This window comes from Sycon ciliatum, chromosome 2 (assembly GCF_964019385.1).
Source record: "Sycon ciliatum chromosome 2, ocSycCili1.1, whole genome shotgun sequence".
In the NCBI taxonomy this organism is placed as follows: Eukaryota; Metazoa; Porifera; class Calcarea; order Leucosolenida; family Sycettidae; genus Sycon; species Sycon ciliatum.
This window is the reverse complement of record NC_088644.1, coordinates 30,921,030-30,943,859: the sequence shown is the minus strand read 5'-3', so window position 1 is coordinate 30,943,859 and position 22,830 is coordinate 30,921,030. Positions and strand designations below refer to the sequence as shown.

Here is a 22,830-nt window from a genome sequence, read left to right as displayed (position 1 = left end):
AACCAGGTACAGTCAGACCTCGCTTAACCGCACACATCTGTTTTCCACAAAAATATCCGGATAGGCGAGGGAACCGGATAACTGAACACACATACTGGATATGCATGCGGCATGTCAAAAGCAGTGGCGTCATACATACATGTAGACGGGTCCTATGCAGTACAACTAGCGTGCACAGTGTGTAAAACAAGCGAGAAAAATGACAAGTGCATGCAGCTGAGTGCTGTCTGCATGCACCCAGCAGGTCAAGGACCTCGTTTGCTTGTACAACTTCCTGATTCTATATCTAGCTTCTGCAAGCCACGTGCAACCGGATACGACAAAGCTTTTTGTACACATTTTAACCAGTTTGTACGCAAAATCTTGCACCGGTATGCGGATCGCGAGGTCCGGTTATGTTGTATGCATAACATATGCTGCACATCGGTAACCAGCGATTTTCTTCCGGATGGCGAGGAATCCGGATAAACGAGGACCGGATAAGCGAGGTCTGACTGTATTTCAACCTCGACAGGCTTTTATACAAGACAATGCGGTACCATGTGATCGCCTGAACACAACTGCAACACTAACCTGGTCAAAGTCACCGTCGCATTGATGCTTCGGATGATGTTCGGATCTTTGATCATCTTCAATTCCTTCAGCAAAACCCAACGGAATTTACATTTCAATTAGAATACCCGCACCTGCACGCGTGCACATCCGTGCATTAAACACCCACGGGCCACGACTCAAAAATCTACATTGGCAACTAACTGTTACTTGTGGTACATGTGCATTCAGTGCATGCGTAGGTTGTAATGTATGCACATAATTATCGTACTCACCTTTGCCAGTTCGTTCAGCAGTTTGACCTTGTTCATTGTCCGTGCCATGGCACCCTCGGAAGATGCGACACTGCGGAGCAGCTTGCCGACGATCTTCAGCCTCGCCTCTGCAGTGAAAAGCGAACCGATAGAAGGAAGAGAAGGAGAAAGGAATTCCAATATTGGCTGTTTTTGAAAATGCACTTTGGCTATAGTGGAACAGTCTTGCTTTTGAGCAGATAACTTACCGACTTCGCCCGAGGAGGCCATGACCGCGAAGAGCTAGTTAGTAGTACCTCAAGGTGCCTAACAGAAGCAGATATGTTCAGCCTCTATTCCCCGCTACCGGGTCGACAACCGCCATGCATTGTGCTTTCTCAATGCATGCACAGTTTCAGCACAATTTCCCCACGAACTGGTAAGTGGCGAATTTCTGTCTGAGCAACTACTGCTACTTGGCCCGTCGACGCTTGCTCCTTATATAAAAGAGCGGGGTGGGGTGTAGCAAGAAGAGGAAAAGGATAAAGAGCTACAACAAAGCAAGTTCAAGAAATGTAACCAGATAACTGGTAGCAAATCTGGTATCAGCAAAACTAAAACCTTCAAAGCAACTCTCCACAGGCACAGGTCCTTCACTAGATTTACCATCGACGCGTCTGTACGGTGCAGGTGTCGTATTCACACCTTGAAAATGAAAGGTGGCATGCCACCGCGTACCGGTCCACGTGTATCGGTACGCGGTAGACCAGTGCTGTACATGTACTGCAGTAGATCTACGGGTCCGGATATCCGGATAAGTACAAAAGTAAAAATAATGAAAATCAGGTGCCTTTTGCCAAGTTTTGGCATCACTGCACTGCCATCAGCTCAGCTCAATCAGTTCCAAGTAATATAATTATTATTAGTTAGTAACTAGTTAGTTCCAACCATGTAGATTTGCCAATACCGGTACTGGCAATAGCCAATGGGCCATGGGTAGGCCCCGGTGTAATATGCCTGAAACTTTGCCGAAAATGCTTTTGGGAAATTCTCGTAAACCTTGCCGAAAATGCTCGGAAAATGCTCACTTTTTTGTAATCCTTAGCACACGCCGTCAAAACCAGGGAGTCAGAAAATACTCAATAAGAGACTTGCTCGAGTCTGCCATGGTAAACAATTCATAAACTACTCAACAAGAAGCTAACCCACGGAATGCGGAAGTGACGTTCTTGTTTGGGAAGTTTTTCTTCTCTCAATTTTGATACACAACGGCCAAGTGCTCCGTTTCCCCCCAAAATGCTGCATCACGAGCCCAAAGTGCTGGGTTCGCGGATTGTACCGAAAATGCTCAAAAAAATGCCGGCATATTACACGGGGCCTAGCCATGGGGATTATTGTGGTTATGGACTCTAGTAATACCAAGAATATGTTTTTGCCATGAAACTCTGAGCAACAACGAAGCAGCCCTATTTCACTTCCTTTTGTGTACTCTTGGTAACACTGAGAGTAAATAAGCTGCGAGCCTACTCTTGCAAGAGGAAATTAGAGTTTACTCTTGCTTGACTACTGGCAGTGACATACTCACACTGTGCTCTTGAACCATGGTGATACCCGGCACCCGCACCCATTCCTATCCGTTTCCATTTTCAACACGGTTTGAATAATCACCTTGTATAGAACGCTCACATACTGACATAGCTAGTTATCACCTATTGTCTGTCACCAACGTGTGATTGCAGTCGGATCATGCTGACCGGATATTGTGCTACATTTACACCATGCAGACTACGCGTATCGCTACCTATACTGTAGTGTGAATTGTTGCCACGTGATGGGTACTCGTACTACATTTTTCAATACATGTATGCGAAGACTCCACTGTAGCCATCCACTATAATTATGACTATATCCTCGGCTTCAATTGTTTTATCCATTGATTTTCACAACACTTCAAATTTATAAAAATTGGTCTCTGGGCTACACCATGTACCAATCACTGACTTGAAGAAAAACATAACTTTGAATCATTCAAATTTTCGGGCAAGGCACACCAGGAAATCAGGAAGTTGACTATAAAAACTGATGCAGTTTCAATGGGAAGTTTCAATTGGCAAAAGAGTAGTAATATTGGGTCGCAGTAATATTTTCACTAAAACTCACCGACAGGGTGACCGGTAGACCGAGGTGCCCGTAAACTCGAGGTGCGGGTAAGAGAGAATGAGTGTACCGCATAACTGTACACTTTTGCTTACGCCATTTTAAAGGGGAAGTTAAGGCAAAAATTAAAATTTCACCAGTTGTAGTCTTCGGGGTGCTGAGTCGAATGGTCGTGGTCCGAGGAAGCTGAGACGCTCCCTTCCTACTTGAATCCCAATCGAACTCGCTGTGGAATTGAAAGTTCACAGACCATTGAGCTTGTGGAGCCAGCTTTGTTTCATAATGTATGGTGTCTGGTTTTATGTATTATTCATGGTTGGTTTAGCCCTCAGGACTCTCTATTCACTGGCTGTTCCGCTGCATGCATGACAGCTCTCACCTCTTACTCTATTGTAGACTTAGGCTAGCGCTGGCTTCTGAGAGCGGGACAACGTCCCAATCTTGCAGGGATATTAGGATCCATCTTTCTTAGTCTAGTTCAGTGTTATTACGAGCGTTCTCACGAGCGTGTTATGCTCGGTTTGATATGAGTTTGTCGCGCTGTCGTTACATGTGTATATGGACATTACAGTGTAACGTCAGTCAGCAGAATACAGTCTTCACAGATTCTTTGGTGTTGATACCAACGTAACAAGTAAAGTGAATCTCTGTCCCCATGTTTCGTGAGCTGGTGCAACTTGTGGTTAGGTGTCTGTAATCTAACATTCTGGTCCTTCGAGCCGGATACGGACATGGCAGAGGATAGAGAAAGTCTTCACCGTAGGAGCGAAAGAGGAACCAAAGGGAAGCCTCCGATGCGACTAGGTTTTGAAGACGCTGAGTTGTCGCAGTCTGTGGACTCGACAAGAACCACGCGTAGCAGTGGAAAGTCTACATCGACCCGGTACAGTGCGAAGCGAGCTGTACTGGAAGCGGAAAGGAAGCTGGCAGAGAAGGATTTGGAGCTCGCTAAGCTAGCTGCGGATGAAGCGCAGAGCGAGAGAGTCTCCTATCGATCGACGTCGCCGCGCTTGCAGCAAGAGGTGTTCGATGAAGCGGACGCGCTCCCGACGGAATCACCAGCAAGTACGCCCGATCCTGGCACACCGGCGACAGCGAGCCAGCAGCAGCCTGTGCCTGTGGAGCGTAGTGAGCACGCGAGGAGTGCAGCTCCATCCCGCGAAACGGACTCGGAAACAGACTTGGATGGGTACGCGCGCACGGAGATCGCAACCGCACCCGCACCCGCAATTGACCGACAGCGCCTGAGCGTGAGGTCAGAGTGCGGACCCAACAGTGCCAGGCCTACGGCAATGATGGTCGAGAGATCGGAGTTCCAGCGCAAAGAACTAGAGTACCAACGGCAAATCGGTGTCCTGGACGATCGTGTAAAAGCCAAGACGAGAGAGGTTGCTGGCTGTCAGGCGTCGATTCGTTTCATGGAAGAGAGGCACGCGACTATTCAGAAAGAGAATAGAGACCTCTTCGATCAATGCGACCAGCTGAATGATCAAATTGGTGAAGCGGAACGACGATGCATGGACATCGGCGCAGCTCACGATCGGTTGCTCGCCAAGGATCGATGCCAGAGCAGCACGCACCCTGGACACGATCGCGTCGCGGAGCTGGAGGAAGAGAACGATACACTGCTGGCGCAGCTGGCAGTGATGCAGGGGAGAGTCGAGCGTGCCCAGGAGGAAGCGGGTGAATGGCAAAGGCTATTCCTACGGGAGTGCAACACCAGCATCGATAAACGGGACGCGAGTCGCGCCAACAGCCGTTCGGACTCTAGGACTGGGAGTCGCATTGGCAAAGGATCGGGTCCCGGTACACAGAAAGCCTCAACGCCAGTGCCAATCGACGGCTACAGCAGTGCGTGCCCCAGCTATGAGTCGGATGACCAGGGGAAGCGACCACCCACGCAAGTAAAGCCGCGATCGCCCACACCTGCAGGACCTGCTGGTGAGGACAGTATGACTAAGCTAGCAGGACAGTTTCTCGGTGCCATGACGCAAGCCATCACCAGTCGGACACCAGGCAATGGAGACACGCCCATGAGACACTTGGCAGCCAGGCAGTCCTCCATCAACACCAAGCTGCCCATGTTCTCTGGTAGAGCTGAAGAGTGGCCTGCCTTCATCAACCTGTATCGGTCCAGCACCAACCAATGTGGGTTCTCCGATGCAGAGAATGTGCAAAGACTACAAGTTGCCTTGAAAGGCCAGGCCAAGGATGCTGTTCAACTGATACTGGCAGTTCCTGAAAATGTGGAAGAGGCCATCCACGCTCTGGAGCGGCGATTTGGTCGACCAGAGCTAGTAGTGGATGAATTGATTGGCAAGGCGCGCGCATTCCGGCAGGTTAAGGCTGATGACACCGATGGCTTGTTGGAGTTCTCAACAGCAGTAAGCAATGTGGTCACGACAATGAAACTGATGAAGAGTCCAGGCCACATGCTGAACCCAACGCTCCGGAGAGAGCTGACCGACAAGCTACCCGGTACGCTGAGGCTGCAGTGGGGCGAACACCTAAATACCAACAGCCGGGCAGTCGACTCAGTGAGTCTTGAGACATTCGCTACGTGGCTGTCGGCAAGAGCCGATGCAGCGACCCTAGTCGCAACCACAAGGATACCAGTGAACAAGCAGAGCAGTGGAACGTTCCACACAACGACACCGGCAACCAGCAAGAGCGGCGTATGCCTGAGATGCCATGGCGCTCACCACATCAGCAGCTGTGGCAAGTTCAAAACCTTACCTGCCCGGAAGAGGTGGGACCTGGTGTTTCTGCTGGAGCTATGCTCGTGCTGCCTAGATCAAGGTCACTGGAAGGCTGACTGCCAGGCAAGTAGCTGCAGCAAATGTTCAGCCCGACACCATGTGTTGCTACACACAGACCGTGTGGACCGGAAACAGGGCACACCGAAGCAGCAAGATAAAGACAAGCCTCGGTCTGCTCCCCATTCTAGTGGCAAGACAGCCCAGAAGCCAGTCATACACTTCGTGAATCCATCATCGGAGCTGACCACTCCCAGCACCACCGTATCGTTTATGACAGTGCCAGTGGTGCTTAAGAGAAACGGACGAGAGTACAGAGGAACAGCCCTGATGGATCCTGCATCATCAGACAGTTTCGTCTCAGAAGAAGTTGCCAATGAGTTGGGCGCAGACGGTGAATTGCAACCCCTCCGCTCTAATGTTCTGGCTGGACAGAGTGTGAGTCGCCAATCCAAAGAAGTACATATCACCATGGCCAGCGAAGACGGAACATACAGCACTGACCTTGCGGCATGGACTCTCCCAGCAGTCTCGCCGTCACTGAGAGTCGACTCCAACTCGATGCTCCTGCAAGAATACGCCCACCTACAGGACATTCCATTTCCAACATTACCGACAGAGCAAGTGGATGTGCTTATTGGATTGAATGTCCCAGGCGCTCACCGTGTTCTACAAGAAATTGTCGGCCAAGAGTCAAATGATCCAATAGCTCGCAAGCTGCCAGTTGGATGGGTATGCTTCGGGCCCATGAAGCAGCAGCAGCAGCAGCAGCCAATGGCAACCCATTTCAACAGTGCCAACTTAGAGGATGTCGTGCGACAGCTGTGGGAGGCAGAATCAATGACGAACACCAACGACAAGGAGTATCTAACACCAGCTGAGAAGGAAGCTGAAACCATGACGGCAGCAACATTGCGCTGCGACAACGGGCGGTTTGAAGTCGGCATTCCATGGAAACATCCAGACGGCCCGACAGTGCACAACAACCGGCCGATGGCAGAACGCCGGCTAGTATCACTGGAGAGGTCACTGAACAAACAACCAGACGTGCTTTCAGCGTACCGTGAGGCGATGCAAAAGAATATCGACAAGGGTTACGTTCAGGAGGTGCCGGACAGCAGAGTCGCTACAGACGCCGATGACCAGTGGTATCTACCACATTTCGCCGTGGTGAAGGAAGATCGCCAAACTACCAAGGTGCGTATCGTCTTTGATGCAGCAGCACCCTGGAAGGGCAGCAGCTTGAATGATGAAATGCTGACAGGCCCAAAGCTACAGACAAACCTGGTTCATGTGCTCCTACGATTCTGCTCAGAACCGATCGCACTCGCTGGTGACATTAGTGAAATGTTTCTGCAAGTCAACCTCCGTCCGGAAGATTGTCGCTACACACGGTTCTTGTGGCGCAAATCACCAGACTCAAAACCGAGCGTGTTTGAGTTTAACCGTCTTGTGTTCGGTCTCAAGGCATCACCGTATCTCGCTGGCAAAGTGCTCAAGGAGACAGCGAGAAAGTTCAAGTCATCAGCAGAGGGCAGTGTCAATGTAGCGTCGATAGTCGACAACAGCTTCTACGTGGATGACATGCTGCATTCATTTCCGGACATCCAGACAGCGACAAACGCCCGCCGGGGAGTTACTGATGTCCTCAAAGGGGGAGGCTTCCATATTCGGAAGTGGCTCAGCAACTCAGCGGAAGTGTTGGACACCATCCCAGAAGTCGACCGAGCAGCCGAGGTTGTCGTCAACTTACGAGATCAAGCTGATAGCTTTCTCCCAACCTCCAAGGCCCTGGGCATCACTTGGCTAGCGAAAGAGGATGAGTTCGCATTCCGCTATCCCCAGCCAGAGCCGATTGACGAGCTGACAAAACGAGTAGTATTGCGTGAGACAGCCTCAATCTTCGACCCACGTGGACAACTGACGCCGTTCACCATACGACCGCGCATGATGTTTCAGGAAGCCTGCATACGCGGCCATGGTTGGGACGACGTGCTGAGTGCTGATGAACAGAAGCGTTGGAAGAAGTGGTTCTCCGAGCTGCCAGACCTGTCTGCTATCCGTATTGACCGTTGCTTCAAGCCCAAGGATGCAGAAGACGTCAAGACTACAGTACATGTCTTCGTTGATGCGTCTGATGCCGCCATTGCCGCTGTGGCTTATGTGAGCACCATCCATTCAACTGGAGTGAAGACCACACTCGCTATTAGCAAGGCGCGACTGGCGCCCACCAAGAAGGTGTCCATACCGAAGATGGAGCTGAAGGCAGCAGTGTTGGGTGTGCAAGTCAGCAAAGAAGTGTCTTCAGCCCTCGGCATTCCCATGCAGGACCACGTCTTCTGGACGGACAGCATGAATGTCCTGTACTGGGTGCGATCCCACAGCCGGCGATTTACCACCGACGTCGGGGTGAAGATTGGTGAGATCCAAACGGCAACATCAAGTCACCAGTGGAGGCATGTGCCTGGGAAGGTCAACCCTGCCGACTACCCGACCAGAGGCATGGCTGCAAAGGACCTCGCTGATTGTGCAACCTGGTGGCATGGACCACAGTTTCTACAGCAGGAGGAGTCCCAGTGGCCTGCTCTGCGCATAGTCGTTCCCGAGAAGCTGCCAAACGAGACCAAACGCAGCCAGATTACGACCCACTTAGCAGCAACCGAAGGTGCCGTTAGAGGTAGAGTCAGGAGCAGTTGACGGGTCGAAGAGTCTACCTGCAACCGCTGAAGTGTCGCTAGCAGATGTCCAGGATACGTGAGCAGTGGTTCCAGCGCTAGACGTTTGACACGTATCACCAAAGACCTGAGCTGAGTGCCTTATTGACACTAGTTATTTTACACTAGTTACATAATGCTGCCTTAGTTTAGAACTGTCATGATGTGTTGACATGGTTACCTTTAGTTTAGATAATGCGTAGGCCTCTTAAAATGTTCTGCTAGTTATAGTTTATTAGGTTACTGCCCTCACTTTATGGCTGTGTTCGAGCAGAGGGGGAGGAAATGTGGAATTGAAAGTTCACAGACCATTGAGCTTGTGGAGCCAGCTTTGTTTCATAATGTATGGTGTCTGGTTTTATGTATTATTCATGGTTGGTTTAGCCCTCAGGACTCTCTATTCACTGGCTGTTCCGCTGCATGCATGACAGCTCTCACCTCTTACTCTATTGTAGACTTAGGCTAGCGCTGGCTTCTGAGAGCGGGACAACGTCCCAATCTTGCAGGGATATTAGGATCCATCTTTCTTAGTCTAGTTCAGTGTTATTACGAGCGTTCTCACGAGCGTGTTATGCTCGGTTTGATATGAGTTTGTCGCGCTGTCGTTACATGTGTATATGGACATTACAGTGTAACGTCAGTCAGCAGAATACAGTCTTCACAGATTCTTTGGTGTTGATACCAACGTAACAAGTAAAGTGAATCTCTGTCCCCATGTTTCGTGAGCTGGTGCAACTTGTGGTTAGGTGTCTGTAATCTAACACTCGCGCACTTCCACCGAAACTGGGTGACTGCGCCCTACTAGATGGGGATTTGTATGCAAAATGTCACTAAAAGCGTCATTTCGTTCCTATAAAAGCACGGATGACCGCGATTGGCCCATATGTTGTAGTCTTTTGGACGCTGAGTCGACTGGTTTTGGTCCGAAAAGGCTGCGATGTAGCGTTCCTCCTTTATTCCCAATCGAACATGGTTGAAGAAGCGGTCACGTGCTCCTGCGTACGCCAGTCACCTGGTCACCGTGCCTGCAGGTCCGTGCAGGGTACAACTTACTAGCCTGTTTGACCTTTTTTGGGTGCAGTCCTGTCACTCGAGTTGAACCTTGGTGTGAAAGTTGTCGCCTGCTGGCGTGGTGACCAGGTGATTTGGGCACCCAGGAGCACGTGACCGCTTCTTCAACCATGTTCGATTGGGAATAAAGGAGGAACGCTGCATCGCAGCCTTTTCGGACCAAAACCAGTCGACTCAGCGTCCAAAAGACTACAACATATGGGCCAATCGCGGTCATCCGTGCTTTTATAAGAACGAAATGGCGCTTTTAGTGACATTTTGCATACAAATCCCCATCTAGTAGGGCGCAGTCACCCAGTTTCGGTGGAAGTGCGCGAGTTCGATTGGGATTCAAGTAGGAACGGAGCGTCCCAGCTTTCTCGGACCAAGACCATTCGACTCAGCACCCCGAAGACTACAACTGGTGAAATTTTGATTTTTGCCTTAACTTCCCCTTTAAATGGGGTAATAATTCGAGTTCATTTTGGACTCTTGGCACAAACACATGCATCATGTGCAGGGTACCGGTACTCCTACAAAATTGAGGCGGCACAAATTTCAGACGGGCAGCCGGATTAACCTGAACAAACAAGCATGGCTTTAGATCGCAAGTTTCAACCCAGATATTGCGAGAGAGAGAGAGAGAGAGAGAGAGAGAGAGAGAGAGGGAGGGAGGGAGGGAGGGAGGGAGGGAGGGAGGGAGAGAGAGAGAGAGAGAGAGAGAGAGAGAGAGAGAGAGAGAGAGAGAGAGAGAGAGAGAGAGAGAGAGAGAGAAAACCCACATCAGTCACACACCAATGGGACTCTAACCGGAGACCATGCAGCTATTCTTTCTTGCTGGCTCGCAAGTGTTGAGTTTTAGCAAAAAAAAGGAGGCTTGTAAATGTTGTAATTTCCTAATGCTTAGAAATGTTTGTGAAGTCAAACCTTGACAGAAATCACAATACCAGAGTTTTTTAAAGTATGTGCCCAGTGCTAGTACCTCTATTCCGGGACCAGGAATCTGCCACGTATTATAGCCGGTCTTGATCATAACAGTTCATGCACAATCACATAATGGCGGGGGCAGGAGAATCACAACTTGCCATCCAGTATCATTAGCTGAAGTCTACCTGTATTTACAGGCATGCTCACTGTAGTATGCACACTTCGCTTGTACGGTCCAGATAAGTGTTTGCAGTTCTGTGCCTACACAGTGCCCGATACGGCATAGGCACAAAGAGATGGAGTTTCATTTAGGAGCATTGGATACATGGTATCCAATACTGTGGTCTGGGCGTTTATTGCCCATGCACATGCGCCAGATACTCATGCACGCACACACACACACACACACACACACACACACACACACACACACACACACACACACACACACACACACACACACACACACACACGCACGCACGCACACGCATACACACGCGCGCACGCACAGTGATGGGCATGTAGAATTTCCAATGGACTGTTGTTCCAACAAGTCAAGCTATAACTGAGTGCAGTCATACAGGAAGACATGTAAAAAATACACCGGTAATAAATCTACCCATGAGTCATGTCTGCAACGATGCTTACATCGATGTTCACAGTGAGAAGCTTAAACTTCAGTCTCAATTGTCTCCGGGCGAATAAGCCGTCGTTGCATAAGCTCTTGCTCTGTCTTCATATTCGGCGTGTCGACTTCCGTCAGTTTCCGCCATGGTTTGTTCATAAACGGATGCCAGTATCCCTGGACAGAGGGGTTAACTGTGTGCTTGTATCTCCACAGTGTTTGCTCCTTCAAGCCGTTCATGTACAGCAAGCGGTGGATCTTCTTATCCACTTCATCCTCATTGTCCTTGTTCACGTCGAACAAACGCGACTTCCCGTGCGAATAATTGCCATATACTCTGGTGAAGTGATTACCCTCGCCAGCATCCTTTACATAGACGGCAACGTTGGGATTTTCTTCAGAGAACTTCTTCAGCCTGTTGTTGATCCAGCGATCGAGCCCCAGGCTACAGCGGAACGAGCATCGCACTAAAGTCAGTCGCAGCAGAAGACAAGTGTACCTCCCAACACCATTACTCAAGATAGGAATCGGCACTGCACCTTTCTGATAAATTGGGGTCGGTTTAGGAGGCAGAATAGGTTTGTTTGCAAATCCAAATCTTGAAGCACGAATCGAACCTGCACCAGTGCCAGTGTATTTCGGCTTTGTAACTGGATGCAGAGGCTCTAGAGGCCTCGGATGAGGAAGACCCTCACTCATACCTACGAGCCGACCTCTATCAACTCAACAATTACATGGATCAAGAATTCCAATTATTTCAATTATTTTGAGTTTCTTTTCTTTCTGATGCACATGGCATAATTATAATGCACGAGCTCAGCTCGCGCTCGATCGATATCGATTGTCCCTTTTTTGCGTATCTTTTTCATTTTGCAAAAAAACAAGAAATGCCTGGCTACCATGGTGACGAGAGGGAGTAGTAATGATTATGTTGTCACCAGGGAGTCGTAAAATACCGGTATTTTACGACTCCCTGGTTGTCGCAGTTTTACTTACTCCCTGGTCTTTTAGTGCCAGTTTTGGTTCTTACTCCTTGAACTGTTACTTACTTCAACTTCAACTTCAAGTTCATGTAGTATTTACGTATAGGTAAATGGTTTCACTGTCAATCACGCTTTATGGATACCCATTCTCAAGAGAACATTGTGACCTGCACCTGGTGACAAGCAAGTGGTCCAGAGTAGCAAAAATATAGACCATGCGGCACCGTGACCTAAGCTTCAGTTCCTTATTCAAGACCCATAGCTAAAGTAGCCATCGGTTTTGAGACTTTCTGACAACACCTTCTTGTTCATTCACATACAATGATACATGCACACCCACCCAATGCGGCCTAACCTTTTTTTTTGTTCCGCTCTGTAAAGAGCACTTAGGGTTCCCTGTAACAAGACGGCAACGTCTGTAGGGCCTTCCCTATCAAAATAATAAATTCTACTACTACTACTACTACTACTACTACTACTACTACTACTACTACTACTACTACTACTACTACTACTACTACCTATCATAAGCTTGATCGTTCACCGCTCAAGGCAGGGAGTAGTAAAAATACTACTCCCTAGCTCAAGGCCTCAGGCATGTACAGTTGCTTTGCGTGAAACCAGACTATGGCATTCAATTATTTGTGTTGAAGGGTGAACGAACTCGGCTAGGCGAGTTCGAAAGTGCGAACCACAGAAATAGTAATATCCAAGCAGCCACATGCCATATACAACACTGCACACCACTGTACACCATTTCATTGTCCAATTGTGACTCTCGTTTAGCCTTTATCTCCAGGCAGATACAAGGTCAATTAAGGCCATTTCAGTATAATAACATCGCCTGGAAATGAATACTGGGGTCACATCCACATACATGTATTTGCCATGAGTTGCCGGTATCAGAACCACTGGGACTATCGCACAAAGTAAACAATTATTTGTCCCATCCCCTGACTGAAGCGTAAATCAATTTTCTGATAAATACTTAGAAATAAATTCAAGGCAACTTTGTACTTCAAAGTACTGGTTATTGCGAGTACATGTAATAACAGTGTCGTAAATAAAACAATAACAGTACTTGCCGCAGACCGTTGCGGACTGCCAGGGACACACTTCAGTGGAGAGACGCAGCACTGTGCACCCGCCACAGTACGCGGCCACCAGCTTCTTCAGCTCTTTGCCCAGCTGTTCGCGCCGTGTTGCCGTCAAAGCCAGTGAGTCTCACTCGACCTTCTTGGCCTGTGCGGACAAATCGTGTTTGAGACGCTGCACGTCGCGATTCGGAGCGCTGCTGACCTTACGAGTTTGTGTTCGTCAGAAATACGAATACATGTATTCGTTCTGTTCGACATGCTTAGAGAACAGTCGAACATTCGACTAGTTGGTGTCACCCCTGGCATTCATGTCGGCACTGAATTGCTTCAGGATGGTGCAAGTGAGTAGAGCAGACGTATACATAGTGTACAGTTTGTGCAGCCAACAAGCGTCACTCCATTCTCCAGCTCTTCTTCCAGCACTTCATAGCGTCCACTGCAGCGGCATTCATGCCAGTATGTCTTCTCTTCTGTGGCGCAAACAAGAGACACATGCAAACAGCCACGCCAAGCCGATTCAACATACACACTACACATAACATTTAACTGCCAAGCCAGGCAGACACCAATTCATCGGGTTGCTCGAGTACGGAAGCACCTGGTCTTGTCCCATCTACACATTGCTAAATTCAGACTACAAGGTATTTCTATGAACATTGAACACTAGAACATTTTCTACTGCATTAAAATTTCAGCCTGTACCTGCCGTGCCTGAAAATTCTGCCAAACTGTACTTTACAAACAAATAGTTAAGCTGCCACAAATTTTAGGTCTCGAAGGCTCAGGGAAAAATAGCCGAAAATAAATATGCGCCGAATAGTTGTTGATGTACAGAATAGTACTGTGTTAGGAAAACTTCATTATTTTCCTTGATTGGTGTAGCCCAGAGACCATTTTAGGGGAAGTTAAGGCAAAAATTAAAATTTCACCAGTTGTAGTCTTCGGGGTGCTGAGTCGAATGGTCTTGGTCCGAGAAAGCTGAGACGCTCCCTTCCTACTTGAATCCCAATCGAACTCGCGCACTTCCACCGAAACTGGGTGACTGCGCCCTACTAGATGGGGATTTGTATGCAAAATGTCACTAAAGCGCCATTTCGTTCTTATAAAAGCACGGATGACCGCGATTGGCCCATATGTTGTAGTCTTTTGGACGCTGAGTCGACTGGTTTTGGTCCGAAAAGGCTGCGATGTAGCGTTCCTCCTTTATTCCCAATCGAACATGGTTGAACAAGCGGTCACGTGCTCCTGGGTGCCCAAATCACCTGGTCACCACGCCAGCAGGCGACAACTTTCACACCAAGGTTCAACTCGAGTGACAGGACTGCACCCAAAAAAGGTCAAACAGGCTAGTAAGTTGTACCCTGCAGGCACGATGACCAGGTGACTGGCGTACGCAGGAGCACGTGACCGCTTGTTCAACCATGTTCGATTGGGAATAAAAGAGGAACGCTGCATTGCAGCGTTTTCGGACCAAAACCAGTCGACTCAGCGTCTAAAAGACTACAACATATGGGCCAATCGCGGTCATCCGTGCTTTTATAAGAACGAAATGGCGCTTTTAGTGACATTTTGCATACAAATCCCCATCTAGTAGGGCGCAGTCACCCAGTTTCGGTGGAAGTGCGCGAGTTCGATTGGGATTCAAGTAGGAAGGGAGCGTCTCAGCTTCCTCGGACCACGACCATTCGACTCAGCACCCCGAAGACTACAACTGGTGAAATTTTAATTTTTGCCTTAACTTCCCCTTTAACCCTTTACCTTCTGACCATAATTCCCAGGCAGTTCCAAATACGATATTTCTCACCTCATTCTGAGAATATCTTTGGTTATAATCAACCGATTTTCACACTCTTGGGCATTCTGGAAAGCTCTCCACGAGCTGCGTACAATGAGCTCAAACTTGACACTACTGAGATCACATATCCAACGCCAGGGTGCTTCAAATACTCCCCATCGCTGGGTATCCGAGAAAATTCTCTCCTCGTCAGCCATTTCTCACTCCTTCATCATAAACATTTCAAATTTGTTGTCCTGGGTTTCTTTTTATGCTGCCCACGCGCTCAAAACATGCACAGGTGACTCAGCAAGTCAGGAGAGGGAAAATCCCCAGCTCAAGGCCAGTCACTCAGAAAAACATCGACTTTTGCCTTGACTGAAATGTCGAGCGCGATATCTTTGGAATGCGGCATCGCAGCTCTTTGCCGATTGTTGCAATGAACAGCTGGGCTCTTCGGCTTCTTCCTACCTATTTAGTTTTTGAGATTCCGTCAAGAAGTGATCGAGTTACGATTGTTTTAGTGCATGCATGTCCATCGACCAAATTCGGTCGATTCATGTACACACAGAAGGTAAAGGGTTAAAGAGTGCTGTGATGATGTATGGCCATAGTGGATGGCTACAGTGGAGTCTGCGCATACTAGGAAATGCACAGTACTGGCAATCAACGAATTTCGGCTATTTTTGGCCTGGCCCTTTCAGGCCTAGAAATCACTGTGGCTGAAATTTTGGTTTTGCAAGGTACAGTGGCCAGTCTATTGGATAAACAGCCAGCAGTATACAGTAGTACAGGCTGAAATTTTAATGTGGCCAAAATGTGTTTTAGCCCTGAGAGGGTGAAATTTCTGGCATTGCTAGCTACCATACAATAATGCTAGATGAGACAGAGCTGATGAAACTGACTGGTAAGCACGCGCATGCATTCGTAGCGACTAACCTTCATCAAACTCCATAGTGTCCAAGTCCACATCTTCGCTGATTGGCATCTGCTGATTCATTCCCTGAGCTGCAAATCGCAAAAGAAAAAAAGCAATATGAGCCGCAATCAGCGAAAACGACCCTTAGAGGTTTCGTAATTTTTTCAAGAAAAAGGTCGATTTGTGACGTTCAACGATTTTTTGATCGCGCTGCAAACAGCGCGACGAGTTCTTCTTGATCTCCTTGCTTGAATTTATTTGAAGTTAGTTGAAGTGGTGTCGAGTGGCGACTCGAGTGTTCCTTGATCTTGTTGCGATGGCTGCGGACGCCAGAGCTGTTCGCAGAGCACACGCGGCAGTCATTGTGTACAGCTAGCTCGAGCCTGGTGGGGAGTGGATGCTGAAGTAGCCGCTGAAGTTCAGAGTGAGGATGAGACGTTATTTGGTTCCGACATCGATGTCGACAGCGAGGCGGAATCGCAGCCGTCATCTACTGCTGCGTTGCGGCTCAAGGTGGTCGATGACTTGTCGGAGTCGGAAGATGAGGAGTCATCACCTGAGATAAATTCTGAGTATGGGGCTAGTGACGGCAGCGACGTCGTGTCGTCAGCTGCGCAGGACGAAATGGAAGACATTGCGGAACGACTCCACGCAGGATGCAGCTGCAAATAAGTCGATCATGTCTCCGCACTCTTCCGCTATTCTTTGTCATTCTAGCTGCTTACTGCACTATTTCAAAGGTATTCAAGCTGCCTACCCACCTTAGAATGCTGAATATTTATTGTAAACATACATCGTATACATACATTGCACCAATTTGGAGTACATATTGTATATTGGTGTATACACCCGTTTTGAATCGGAATATTGAACTTTTTCTTGGCTGAGGTCCTTCAGTAGATGTGTTTCAACAAATTTCTAACCAAAAAGGAATTTTGAAAAATTTGACCCTAAGGGCTGTTTTCGCTGGTTGAGGCCCATATAGTAAAAGCAAATATGATGCCCTACTGCTTGAAGAGTGGTCAATGCACTGACGCTGAGATATTCACACAATTACTACAGCAAGAGAGAGAGAGAGAGAGAGAGAGAGAGAGAGAGAGAGAGAGAGAGAGAGAGAGAGAGAGAGAGAGAGAGAGAGAGAGAGAGAGAGAGAGAGAGAGAGAGAGAGAGAGAGAGAGAGAGAGAGAGAGAGAGAGAGAGAGAGAGAGAGAGAGAGAGAGAGAGAGAGAGAGAGAGAGAGAGAGAGAGAGAGAGAGAGAGAGAGAGGTCACTGCACTGAGGCAAAGCTATTCGCACACTACAGTAACACAAAGAAGTCTGAGGCTGTGTTTACATGAAGCGTTTCAACCCGGGTCAGATTTCAACCCGCCATGTAGCATGTACACAAAGTGAATGGCGCGTTTACATGACGCATTGCGCTTGACCCGGGTTGAAATTTCGCCCCGGGTTGATTTCAACCCCCCCCCCCCCCAAGGGGAGGGTTGAAATCAACCCGGGTCAAGAAAATCGTACAAACGTACTTCTGTGCGTATCTCGCGCCAGGTTTGAACAGCACTGCAGATGCAAATTTCGCGCGAACGGATTCACGTGACCATACAGGACTGTAGAAGTGGACTTTTGGTGGCATATCAGTATTTGACCCGGGTCAACTGTCCTCATGTAAACGCTCACCTCTTTTGTCTATCATACAGACTTTCAATCCGGGCTGAACTCGACCCGGGTTGAAATTTCTCATGTAAACACAGCCTGATGATCATGAGTGAACATAAACTCAAAGTCGCAGCACACTTCCCTCTCTCCGTACTGTGTGTTTATATACAAGTAGGGGTGAGAGTTCACCAGTAGGATCCCAAGTTGGAGAACGCTGATTTTCTTCGATCGAATATTCAAGTATTCTTCATCTCCTCCAAATTGCATACAAAAAGTTCACAGCATTTTGCATTTTCTTTACTTCTCTTTTTGTTTCACTTAGTATCAGTCATATCTTCATTTGCTCTCTGCGATATTCCTGTGAGGGGTGGGGATATGTTTGGTTGCGGTTTGGTGATTTATTAGTACAGCAAGGTGCCCAGCAGTTCTGTCTTGTATTACACAATGCACTGTTTCATCTTTAGGCCGCTGGGTGGCGCTCAGTGATGCAGCTAGTTTCGACTGTGCAAGATACGCAGCGCTACAGTCTCAATGTGCAGTGCGCATGCTCCTGCTTTCTCGTCAAGTGAAGGAGACCTTTCACCATTTTGATTCTCTCCTCTATAATAGACTATTTCCATCACACCTGATGTGCACGTGTGATGATAAATTGATAATCAAAAAAGACAAAACTTCCTCTCTCTTCCTTTCTTACCCAAAGGCACCTCACCTCACACTTCGGAGGCTCCGGCTACGAATATGACAGTGTGTTAGGCCTCAAATCTTCGCTTTTCAAATAATTCACAGTGATTTAGGCTGCGTTTACACGCACGGCCAGTTTTCCGTTTTCAGTCCCGCATTTCTTTTTTCGTTTTCGTACGTTTACACGATCAAAGCCGATCCGAGGTGGTCTCCATTTGTATCGTTTTCAAGCGTCTACACGAGAGCAAAGGATCCGCCAAAGTTCGTCATGTGCCAAGTGTTGCCATGGAAGTACCAATCACACTCAAGTAATAGTTGAAAACAAGCACACGACAACACACGTCACATGACGAAAATTGTAAACACATTTTTTTGGATTGTCGGATCCGTGTAAACGGCCGAAAACGAAACAAACGTGACGAAAAACGAGGCCAGCACACCGTTTCGACTGTTTAATACATACCCAAATTTATCCGGCAGCACATTTCTGTTTTCAAATTCTTCCACCTTGGCCAGCGTTTTTTTGGTTTTCTTCCGTTTTGGTGTACAACTTTTACGTTTTGCTCCGCGTACCGTGTAAATGAACCATGGATCCGAAAGGATTTCGTTGCGTTTTCGCCCCCAGCGTTGTCGTGTAAACGCAGCCTTAAAGAGACAATTTACACAAACTCCAACCTTGTCCCCTTGATATTCCCTCCCTTTCTCACGCTTCTTCTGCCTTTTTCTTCGCTCCAAATTGTTGCAGTTGCAGATTTATTTCTCTTTGGATGTAGCGGTATAGCCTACCTATGGTTGATTGCAGAGCCATGGCATCCGATAGTGACCTCCCCAGTCCGGGGACGGCTGGTTCTGCGCGTCCCACGCAGCACGACCCGCATTTGGCAAATCGCGGCGCTGCAGAGATTCAGAGTGGAAATGCTGTGTCTGAGAGGGCACCACAGCCCACTCAGCGTGCTTTGCTTTCGGCCGCATCCCCCACTGTCTGCGGAAGTTGCAGGGTGCCGGCAATACCCATGCCGCATGGAGGCTACCCAGCCTATGGATCGTTTTATTTGCCACCGCCTGGGCTAGCTCCGATTGGAGAGCGTCCGTTTTCGGCTGCACAGTGGGCTGTAAGGCTCTGTATTTCCGCCGAGAACAAAGCGCTGCCTGGCCCAGGGACTGAGGTCCTGGAGTCCAGCAGTGATACAGCCAATACTTGCACTAATATTGGAGAGCCTGCCGCCAAACAAGCCGCCAGAGCTCTGGACTTTGCACCGACCACTGCGGTGGCGAGTCGCAAATTCCTCTTCAACGCCCCTGAGGCGGTGACGAGTTACGCGGAGTTCGGTCTCCGCTCTCTGACGAGCAGCGGAAGTCCATGCACGAGGATCATCCGCGGCGTGACACGGCAGTAGCCTATGTGCCCAAGGTGGATGGTATGGTATTGCACTGGGCTGGTTCCCGCTTCCCAAAGACTTCCGATTCACAGTGGGCGGATATTCAATGCGATGTAGCATCGCTCTCTGGTCCGGCCGCGTGTATGCTCCCCCCCCCCCCCCCCCCCCTGGTGGAGGCAGAGGAAGATGTTCTGGCAGCGGAGGAGCTCTCCGTACCATCGGCGGAAGTGAAGGATGTGCTCCAGCGCACGCTTGTCCTGGTCGGAGACCTGATGGCTTCGATTAATGGCATCCGCCGCCAGTCCATCATCGAGGCTGTGGACAATGCGCTTCCTGGCAGATGGTGTGGAGTTTGAGATGACTCACATCACCAAAACAAGGTCTGCCGGCCGACCCGATCCTGTGCCCAGTGGAATGCATCAAAGTCTATCTAGATGTGACTAAGTCCAGCCGCAATGCACCTGCGCAGAGTGCTCTCGTTTTGTCCACTCGCCGACCGTTTCAGCCAATCTCGATCTCAACTGTCGCCAGATGGGTGACATCACTGCTCCAAGCAGCGGGTATTTAAAGTGACTTCTCAGCCAATTTTCACGCGGGGTGCTTCCACTAGTACTGCACGACAAGCCGAGGTGTCACTGGCGGATGTGTTGGCGACGGCTGGTTGGTCACGGCCCAACACATTCATCCGCCACTATTACCGACCGCACGGCCAAGCTTCTTTTGGCCAAGCCGTCTTGAGTGTTGGCACTGGGTAAGGAGTGGTCTTCTACAAGTGCGGACTGCGGTTCCGATTTCTAAAGTTGCTACTCATGTGAGGTCTTTTCTTTAAACATCACACCGTCACATTCGTAGCCAGAGCCTCCGAAGCGTAATTGGGAATTCTGCTAGGACCTGAAAGGTCTGATGTGGAATTCAGATTACACTTGGAGGTGAAGGTGGAGAATTTGACAGTGTGTTCCCACCCGCACCGCCCCTGTCTCATTCTCCGCTGTCAGACGTTGCCTTTTTGCTTGTGCATAAATGAGCTCATGAAAAGCGAAGATTTGAGGCCTAACATACTGTCACATTCTCCGCCTTCACCTCCTAGTGTAACCTGAATTCCACATCAGACCTTTCAGGTCCTAGCGGAATTCCCAATTTTTGCTGTCTCTCGCCCAAGCCACCTCCTGTCAGCTTGCAAATTTAACGAACAAACTTCATCGAAGTCAAAGCCAAAGGAAATTTTAAAAGGCTTCAAAGGTTCAGACATTGTACGCATCTCGTCAATGAACTCTATGGCATATAAATGATCACGTGTGAGCAGTATTCGGGGTCTCATGCTGTTCCATATCACTGTATGTTCACATCAATCTGAACATGTTCGAACTGCTCACCTCGCTCAGCATCAAACTTATTTCGCAGCTTCTCATCGCTCAGCACTCTCCAGGCCTCCTCTATCTTCTGAAAGTGTTCAAGAGATTCTGCTCTCTCAGCCTGCGACAAAGTGGTAGGGAGCTTATCTGGATGATGCTGTAGCAGTAAACAACGAAACAAGAAGATGTTATCTAAACCTTCCCAGGCACTCAGTCATGCACCCCGTGCACACCGTCACACAAAAGATCACAGCCTTTTCAGATAAGGAACAAATTATGCAATTGTTGAAAGGAGAGAGACATGAGAGAGAAGCACCGAGAGAACTGGCTGCGCCAAGAAGAGCGAATGCAAAACCGCTATCCCTGGCAAAACGTGCACGTAAAAGTGCCGCACAAACGAGACCAGCGTACTACACGCAACAAATAAGGGTAGCGGGACGCAACCTAAAACGATACCAGTCTCCCCAGAAAGGCGCGCTGCTGCGCACAGCCCGCGTATCCATGGAAAACATGGTGCAAAACAAATGCAGGAAATGCAGAAGCAAAATAAATAAATAAATCAGAAATTCGAACGACAAACAGTAGTGAGCAGGACGAAGACAGAAAGATCAAAGATGAGGAAAGAAAAGTGTTTGATCTGTCAGTGGGTGCTTGCACCCGATACGGGGTGACAGTGAACCCTGTCAGATAGTGACACATCGTAGAGTTATTCTGCAGAGGGACTTCACTGAGCGAGAATATAACAAACCACGTGAGTAATTCTAGCAAATCGTGAATAATAATTGTAAATGCATACACAATGTTATCATTAAGCGGGATTCACAGAAGCTTTTTTGCGATGCGACACGCGATGCGACGGGATCTGCGATGGATGCGTGCGATGCGAACTCGCGAAATACCATTCACAGAAGAAGTCAACGATGCGACAAAGTTTTGCTGATTTGGGTACGTCACCATGATATTCGCGCGGTTTGACACAACTTGTAAAAATGTATGGGCAACTCTTGCACCTTTGTACAACTTTGCTGTAGAAAAGGTCAAAATCGTACACCAAATCGCTTGTCGCATCGCATCGCATCGCAAAAGTTGAGCCAAGCTCAACTTCTGCGATGGCCTGCGATGGCCCAGTTGCGGCAGTTGCGTGGGGTGCGACATGGCTACGATTTGGGGTTTTCCCGGTTTCGCGTCTGTCGCATCGCGTGTCGCATCGCAAAAAAGCTTCTGTGAATCCCGCTTAAGTATTCGAAGACCATAGTTCCCTTTCAAAGATCTTGATTGACTCTCTACACTTTTGCACGGCAGGCATAGATACTACAGTAATGCTGGAGACCTAAACTCTGTGATGTATTTTATGGCCATCCAATAACAACATGTATGTGTTCCTGTTGAAATTTATTTCATCTCATAATAGTACATAATTTTATGCTCCTTCTCAATAAAACATGTATGTGTTGAAGTACATGTTCTTGCTCACACCAAACTGCCAATATTATTTGATTACTACAGTACTTTCGCCGTGTCACTATGAAAAGGATATACAGTACGAAGGAAATTTTACACTGCACAGCGGTACCGGAAATCCCTGCCCTTTGCAAAATAAAGAAAAGGGAAAGAGGAGAAAATAACTGACACAAAGCGAACCTTACAATTCGTGCCAGGTGTTGAAATTTGCGCTTGATGACCATGGCGTCACAGTCGCTTGGGATATCCAGAACTTTATAGTAATCCATATCTAGTTCACTAACCAACGATTTCTCTTCGACGCTCTTGCCACTCAGGGTGCATTTCTTGAAACAACCAAAGAATTTTTCAAAGGCGACTTTGAGAACGATCCGACACGACACTTCGCCTTCTATTCTGTCTCTCGCGATCTCGTAGTACTCGAGTCGTACTCAAACTCAAGCGGGTCAACGCGTCATCGGTTTCCATGGCGCCGCATCTTTTTCTGGTGGGACCGAAAAAAAAAACAGGAAAACTACGG

General features: G+C 48.4%; 3 protein-coding genes across 3 annotated transcripts in view; all 3 read right to left on the bottom strand.

Moving 5' to 3' along the window:
- The window catches only part of LOC135809669 (rapamycin-insensitive companion of mTOR-like), a 61,365-nt gene extending 59,887 nt beyond the window's left edge, over positions 1-1,478 (bottom strand). Inside the window, exons 1-3 of the mRNA XM_065323076.1 lie at positions 1,055-1,478; positions 828-934; positions 574-638 (exon numbers count right to left, since the gene is read on the bottom strand). Of these exons, the coding sequence (XP_065179148.1) occupies positions 574-638; positions 828-934; positions 1,055-1,076 (194 nt within the window). The 5' untranslated portion in view covers positions 1,077-1,478. The remainder of the gene's footprint in view (positions 1-573; positions 639-827; positions 935-1,054) is intronic.
- A 9,581-nt stretch (positions 1,479-11,059) lies between these two features.
- On the bottom strand, positions 11,060-11,713 carry LOC135810497 (large ribosomal subunit protein mL43-like). Its single transcript, XM_065323988.1, has one exon. It carries the CDS (start codon positions 11,711-11,713, stop codon positions 11,060-11,062), a length of 654 nt encoding a protein of 217 aa, XP_065180060.1.
- A 917-nt stretch (positions 11,714-12,630) lies between these two features.
- On the bottom strand, positions 12,631-22,685 carry LOC135809668 (DPH4 homolog). Its single transcript, XM_065323075.1, has 4 exons — positions 22,496-22,685; positions 20,871-21,006; positions 15,808-15,876; positions 12,631-13,564 (listed from the first exon to the last, which is right to left on the bottom strand). The coding sequence occupies exons 1-4, from the start codon at positions 22,577-22,579 to the stop codon at positions 13,422-13,424; spliced, it is 432 nt and encodes a 143-aa protein (XP_065179147.1). The 5' UTR covers positions 22,580-22,685; the 3' UTR covers positions 12,631-13,421.
- Between the last annotated feature and the right edge of the window lie 145 nt (positions 22,686-22,830).